Below are 7,769 nucleotides of genomic sequence, written 5' to 3'. Positions count from 1 at the left end.
TAATAAAATTTAATTAAAAAAAGAAATAGAAAAAAAAGAAAGCAATATTGTTTGACCCAGCTATTCCACTATTGGAAGTATACCCTAAAGAAATCAAAAGTTGTGACACAAACAGACATATGTACACCCATGTTTACCACAGTATTATTCACAATAGTAGAGAGAAGGAAACAGTCCAAGTGTTCATCAATAGTTGAATGGAATGATTTTTAAAAAATACTATGCAACCTGAGAGAGGCTGGAGAACATTATATTGCGTAAGCTAATGCAGTCTTATAAGGACAAATACTGCATAAGACCATTATTGTAAATATAGAGGGATAACTATTAAAACATGTATGTGAACTCAAGATGGGGTAGGGGTGGAAGCAGAGTAGTGAGGATAGGTAGGGAAGAAACCACAGGGTTACACAGTTTGGTGGGTGGAGGGAGGGGGGAAGGAAATGGGAAGGATCTGGGTGAAAAGACAGGTAATAATGGAAAAGTCCAATGGTGATTAATTTTATAAAACATAATGCATGAGAGAGCTGGACAATGACTAAGGATGACAGAATAAGAATTGATTCCTTTGAATTATGGTGCTAGAGAAGAGTCTTGAACATACCATGGACCACTAAGAAAACAAGTCAGTCTGTTATGGAGAGGATGAAACCAAATTTCTTCTTGGAGACTAGGATTTTGAAGCCCCATCTCACATACTTTGGGCATGTGGCCAGGCGGGACCAATTCTTGGAGAAGGACATCATGCTTGAAAGGGTGGAGGGACAGCACAGGAGAGGAAGATCCCAGATGAAATGGATTGATACAGTAACTGGGGCAATGGGAGTAGGTGTGTTGGAGTCAGTGAGACTGGCTCAGGACAGAGCAGGCTTCAGAACTGTTGTACATAGGATTGCTATTAGTCTCAGGTGACTCAATGGCACATAATAAAACAACAACAAAAACAATGCATGAGAAAGATTATATGAAACACAATGTGAATGAAGAATAGTGTGAAACACAATGTATACTAACTTTGTAGTAAGACAAATAAAAAAGAATATTCTTTAAAAACCCACAATACAACTATTGTACATTCACACAATGAATATGCAACATTGGAAAGCAATAAACTCATAAAACACTATGAAACATGGGTGAGTCTGGAAGAGAGTGTGCTGATGAAACATTTTGTTCACAAAAGGACAAATACTGCATAAGGCCACTGCTGTAATAATAATGGGATTGTTCTGGGAGCAGGGAAGGGAAGAGCAGGAAAAGTCTGGATAGATAATGAAGAGTGCACTGGAATGGGCGAGAGGAAAGACAATCTGAAAGGAATGGGCAATTAGAAATTCTGAGTATGCCAGTTAATAGCCTGGAACTAGGCAAGCATTACAAAGGGAATTGGGAGAAGAGGAGGAACGGAAATTGAATGCATGAATGGATGAAAACGAACCTCTTTGTAAATCTTCTCTAAAATTAAAAAATTAGTGAACAATTTAGAACTTGTTAATAACTGTTAACAATAAGTAGCTATTTTTGCAAAAGTTAATAGAGCAGGGCTGTAATTTGTTTCTTTTTGGTATATTCACACAATGGAATACTATGCTGCACTGAAAAACAAGGAACTCATGAATTATTATACAAAATGGGTGACATTATGCTGAGTGAAATATCTCAGTCACAAAAAAGACAAATACAGTATAATGCCACTGTTATAAAACAGGACTGACATGGGGACTGAGGGGAAACTAAGAAAAGAGGGAATAAATAATCTACATGGCATTGAAACAGATGAAGGAGAGAACTGTATAAAAGGAATATATGATTAGGTATTATTTTCATGACAAGATTCCAGAAAAAGAAATGCATAGTAAAGTAGACTGTGGGCCATGGAATTTGGGGGGGGTTGTATAACAATAATTTTTTTTTCTTTTCAAAGAGAAAAGCAAACTGGGGGAGGGATGGGCAGGGAGGAAAATGTGCAACAACAAATGAATGGGGGAGAATTAAACAGGAAGAACATGTGGTAAAAATTATTGAAAGATAAATTCTGTGAAATTCTGCGGTCTTTTTAAAAAAAAATATGGAATTCTTCAATGTCATCCTTGTTCAGGGGCCATGCTAATTTTTTTGGTATTATTCCAGTTTTGGTATATGTGCTGCTGAAGCAAGTACAAGAAATTTTATTTTCATTTTCTACCTTCCTTCTTTCTCACCTTTGTGTCTTCTCTCCCTTTCTCTTATTTTAAAATTGAAAAACAAAACCCTTCATACTCAAAAGAAAACATCTTTTAGAGCTGGTTCCTTTGCTAGCAGGGCCAGGGAATGGGTCAGACCTCTTACCGTTGAAGGGGTTGTCTCCTCCAAAGAACTCATGGAAAACTTTCTCAGGATTGCCGTGGAAGACGTAGCCAGCTGTCCATGGAGTCTGTGATCCAAACTCCAGAGGGATCCCGCCCTTCAGGCCCTCCTCTCCAAACTTGTCATAGATGCCTCTCTTCACAGCTGTGGAAACGTATCACCTTGAGGAGGGTCCAGCCTTGGGGGCTGGATGCATGGTGGGGGCTAGGAAAACCAAGGTTATGGAAAAGGGCAAAACCAACTGTATTCCCCAAATTCCTGCTGTCAGGGGATCTGTGGGACGAAACTCTAGAAGTTAGGGGTTTAATTTTATCCTCAGTGCACCTAATTACTTTTCCTGTTGTTCAAAAGAAAGATGGAAAATAAATGCTTGCCGGGAACGGGGCATGGACTTAGAGGGAGAAATGACCAAGAGTGGTTCTCAGTGTGAACTCATTCATTATAATTACAGTGTTATCTGGTATAAATTGCATCCTAGAGTCTTGGAACCTCAGAATCTAAATATTCTAGAGCCTTCAAATTCTAGAAAATTGCAATCCCTATATGAAAATTCAGTTGGTGAGACCTTGGTGATTGAGCCATTTTCCTACACAGTGCCCATGAGTAGTCTCCAGAACAAGCTCTTAGACAAACCCAAGTGGGCACAGTCCCACTTGGGGCTGGAGGCCACCCTTTTCTCCTGGTTTCTATAGGAGAGATATTTCCTATTTTCTATTGGTCTCTCTCCATTGCATTATCAAATCTGGTCCTTAACAAGGTGAAAGCAGCTACTTGGTAAAGTTTGGAAGAATAACTGGGTACACCTGCCTCGCCTTTGGCTTCCTTCCCTTTACAGCAAGCATCTCAGCCTCTCGATCTGATCCTTGAGGGGGAGGGTGGACTCCTGCAGGGAATGGGGGTGTGTAGTGATGTAGAGGGGTACAGCCAGTCCCTGATCTGCATTTCTGTGACTGAGAGAGCAGATGAGCCCCAATTCCAAGGCCTCGGTGTCTCTGTACTGTCAAGTCCTCTACCTACCTTGTGTCTACTATTAAAGGAAATAGTTTATCCTGCCTTCTGAGTTTGTTTAGATTCTGGGCAAAGAAGAGGAGACATAGAATAGATATACTCTATTGATCCCACTGAAAAATACTCCAGAACCATAAGATCTCATTTGAGAGGTCAGGGACAAAAGGTGTCCTGGAGTAAATACACCCTCCACCTGTCCAATCACTCACGGTCACTCAGCACATCGTAGGCCTCTGCTATTTGCCTGAATATCTCTGCAGATGCTGGCTCGCTTGACCTCAGCGGGTGGTTCTGAAGAGCAAGTCTCCGGTACCTAGGAGGGGAAGGAACGATACAAGTCATACCTGCTGGTCTGTTTTTAAGGGGCAGACCATACTTCAGATCTGGCTGTGCTGTCTGCTTTAGTAGCACCCAGAGCTCTCAAGTTCCCAGGTGCAAATCAGGAATGATAACCGTGACCTCACTGGCTGTGGTGGTCATGGAGGTGCAAAGTTTGGATCTCCTCTAAAAGACCCTGGTATAGGTGGTGAAGGTGACTGATCACCCAACTGAAGATGCTCTGGACATATGTGCCAGGTCTTCCAAGCTGCTCTCCAACAATGACTTCCCAAGAAGGACACCCCAGGGGTGGCTGTCCGGTGAGATGTGGGAATCTTCCAACAAGGACTCTCTGCTTGAGGTCTCTTGCAACAATGTTAGCTCCCTCCCCTTACCCTTCACAGGTGGTGTCCTGATACTGCTTTTGCACATCAAATCCTACGGGTGTCTGCTTCTCGGAAGAACTGAACTTACACATAAACTAAACTGATGAGTCATCCATATCAGCATGTGCTGTTCACCCAAAGGCTGCACTCCTCTGTTGGTTCGAACCCACCAGCTGCTCTGCAGGAGAAAGGCAATCTCCTCCCATGAGATTTATGCTTTTATATACCATTGACTTGGAACCAACCCCTAGAGGATGTGACTGCTCCTTTTTCTCCTGCGGAGTAGCTGGTGGATTAAGCGCATGCATTCGGGTTAGTAGCGCAACACTAGGCCATAACCTCAAAAACCCACTGGAGGACATGCTGTGAATTGGTTCTGACTTGATGGCGATGAGAGCTCAAAAAGGTGTATAAAGAGGCATTCAGTAAATGTTGGGTTTATTTGCCATGTCTCCCAGCTATGTCCATTGTTTCGCACTTCTGTATCTACCCACTTCCACTAATTAGTGCAGCAATGCCACTAGCATCTGAGATCTGGATCACCAGTGTTCCAAGAGGAAAGAGACTAGTATGAATTTAGTAATTCTGAGTAATACTGGACCATATTCATCAAATGTAGTGTAGGGTGGATAGAAACCACAAGCCATAGTGTAGTAACCTGACGCTGTAACCAAGGCACCCCTATTGTCCTGATCCTAGAGGACTAAGTGGAAGGAGTATTACTGAAAATTTGTTGTTATGTGCCATCGAGTTGCCTGTGACTCATAGTGACACTGTGCACAACAGCCCTGCTCTATCCTGTGCCAATCTTATTGTCTCTGACACACCTACCCTCATTACCCCAGTCACTGAGTCAATCCGTCTCATCGAGGGGTTTCCTCTCTTGCGCTGCCCCTCCACCCTCCCAAACATGATGTCCCTCTCCAAGGACTGGTCCCTCCTTGCAGCATGTCCAAAGTAGGTCAGATGAAGCTTCAGACGGAGAGAATATAAGGAAAGGGTCTTGGGAAGAGTTGTGACTTTCACTTAAGAGACACATCCATCCAAAAAGACCTCAAAGGAAGGGAACTAGGAAGACAGTCTCTAGCTTCACTCCTTTCCTTCCCTTCCTCCCTCGTTCCCTCCCTCTCTTCCTCTCTCCCTCCAGTCTCCTGCCCCAGATCTCCTTGAGCAGGATTCATGAAGAAACCAGAGGTCTAAGGAAAGCTGACTGCCACATCTTTCTCTTAAAGAATGGCTGGGGATTCAAACTGCTAACTTTCTGGTTAGCAGCAGAGTACTTAACTACTGTGCCACAGGGCCATAAAGACTGTTGTTAGATGTCATCTAATTGATTACAACTCATATGAACAATAGATCAGAACTTGCTCTGTCCTGCACCATCCTCACAATCTCCAGCATACTTGACCCCACTGTTACATTCACAGTGTCAAATCCATCTTGTTGAGGGTTTTCCTCTCTTTCTCTGACCCTCTACCTTTCTCAACTCAGCATGATGTATATTTCAAAGGACTGGCCCACCCTGACAATATGTCTAAGTATATGAGACAGTTTCACACTACCCTGCCTCAAAGAAGCATCTTGGTTGCACTTCTTTCAAGACGACAGGCTAGGAAACTATGAGCAGTCCTACTCTGTCATATAGGGTCACTCTGAGTCAGATTTGACTTGATCACACACAATACTTACTTTCCAGTGTTCAAGTTGTACCTATCTTTTTGTAGGATGGCAGCCCTCACTTTTGGTGACCTTCCTCTAAAACACCCCAGGGAAATGGATAACGTTATATACTGTTTTGAATTTTTCTGTTTTAGGAATTTGTGCTATTTCTTCAAGTACATTGTAGATATTCTTCTTTTTCTCTGCTTATAGGATCCACATATAGAACCTGGCCGTAGGCGGAGCCCATTTTAAGACAACCGTGGTCGGCATGGTGTCTGAATAATGGTTCTACCATTTGCTAGGGAGCTCTGGTGACTTAGTGGTAAGGAATTGTGCTGCCAACCCAAAGATACACAGTTCAAATCATCAGCTGCTCCATGGGAAAAATAGGCACTTTCCTGTGCAATTTACTATCTCAAAAAACCCATGAAGGGTCAGCTATGGGTCGGTTCCTATTCTATGGTACTCAACAACAACCACCATCTCTGCTAGGTGCATGGCCTTGGGACATAATGCTTTGTACCTGTCTAAGCTGTCATGAGAATGGAAAGAAATAGTTACGGAAGGTTCTCAGAACAGCATTTGCATACTCAATAAGTCTAATTCATACCACTCAGTGTCGATTGATTATTTTAGATTCCTTTTTCATCATCTTCCAGTGGTCCAGTTAGCTGCTAAGTTCATTCCTCCTCTCTTTACCCTACTTACTGCCTTACATCAAGACTCCTTTTTTGCCTTGCTAACCAGGACAGCCTCCTACGGGGTCTCTCCCTTTCACAGAAGCTTCAGCGCAACCCTGTGCTTGCTTTCCCTTTTCTGACCTTCATCGCAGTTGTGGTGACACATATCTACATCCATCAACAAAATGAAATTGCCTGAAGAATGGGACCATATCTGTCCAGTTCACAATTAGGGCTCCAGCTGCCAATATGGGGCCGAGCCCATGTGGTAGGTGCTAGCCATATGGTAGATTTATAAAAACACAGAACAAAAGCCTTTTAAAATCACAAAGAACCCAAACTTTTTTGGGGGAAAAAATGACCAATTCCTGTCCTAGATGATTTTCTTTGGAATGAATCACAAAACCCCAAAGACTTGCACATACTCAGAGGGGCTGTTTGCTCAATGCCCCAAACCCATTTAATGGCCAGAATGAAATTTATCATGGATCCATTTAATCAGTTCACTTCCTGTTCAAAATATTTTCTTTCTCCAGAAGATTAAAATCAAGTTCAAAGACCTCTTTTGTTCCCATTTCATTGTCAGGATAGCTAAGAGAGGAGCCAGGGATAGAGGACAAAGGTAATGGTTTGAGAACAGACTGAGGAATTAAGATGTTCAAATTTCTAGTTTGAGTCCTGGCCCAACCCAAAGCCAGGATATAGCCATGCACAAAGCAAGCTTGCCTGCCCTCAGTTATACAGAAAAAACTCCTTAGGAAGAGATGAGGACTGGGCCTACACTGGCACATCCCAAAGCTGGGCTGATACCCCAACTTACGCCTTCTTGATTTGGGCATCCTCTGAATTACGACTGATCTCGAGCACAGAATAATAATCTTGGCCCATAGCTGGCCGACTGGCTGTCTGTAGATAATAACAGTCCAGACTCCAGCAAGGCAGTTTGTCTGCATTCCTTGGTTGCTCCTGACAACTGCACCAGGGCACTTTGGGAGTTGTAGTCCTTCTTTCTCTCCTAGACAAACCACTTCCTAGAGAACCAAGGAAAAGACTGGGAGAAATGGGGCTGACAGTGATCAGTCAGCTCAAAACTGGAGAGAATACAGTTTTATTTTAGCTTTGTTTTCAAGGAGAGCAACAAACCAGGCATATAAATATCATGGTACAGGGCCCAGCAGTGGTGGTAGAGTGGGATGATATAGATGCTATAGACGCCTGGGTAGACACTAGAGCCTTCCAGCTGAGGCTTGTGGCTGGCCCAGTAAGGCAACATGCCAGATGATGGTATTAAGATCACAGCAATGAATCTGCTGGATCTTTGGAGGACAGCTGCCTGGCCAACTGACTGGAAGAGATCCACATTTGCTCC

General features: G+C 43.0%; 1 protein-coding gene across 1 annotated transcript in view; it reads right to left on the bottom strand.

Moving 5' to 3' along the window:
* DNAJB13 (DnaJ (Hsp40) homolog, subfamily B, member 13) overlaps positions 1–7,301 on the bottom strand; it is a 31,658-nt gene extending 24,357 nt beyond the window's left edge. Inside the window, exons 1-3 of the mRNA XM_006885573.1 lie at positions 7,221–7,301; positions 3,564–3,667; positions 2,329–2,490 (exon numbers count right to left, since the gene is read on the bottom strand). Coding sequence (XP_006885635.1) covers positions 2,329–2,490; positions 3,564–3,667; positions 7,221–7,288 — 334 coding nt within the window. The 5' untranslated portion in view covers positions 7,289–7,301. The remainder of the gene's footprint in view (positions 1–2,328; positions 2,491–3,563; positions 3,668–7,220) is intronic.
* Positions 7,302–7,769: the final 468 nt, after the last annotated feature.

Source organism: Elephantulus edwardii, unplaced genomic scaffold, assembly GCF_000299155.1.
Source record: "Elephantulus edwardii isolate Elephantulus edwardi_28Jun2011 unplaced genomic scaffold, EleEdw1.0 scaffold00044, whole genome shotgun sequence".
Classification (NCBI taxonomy): domain Eukaryota; kingdom Metazoa; phylum Chordata; class Mammalia; order Macroscelidea; family Macroscelididae; genus Elephantulus; species Elephantulus edwardii.
Note: the sequence above shows the minus strand (reverse complement) of the source record. Positions and strands in the feature narration are given on the sequence as shown.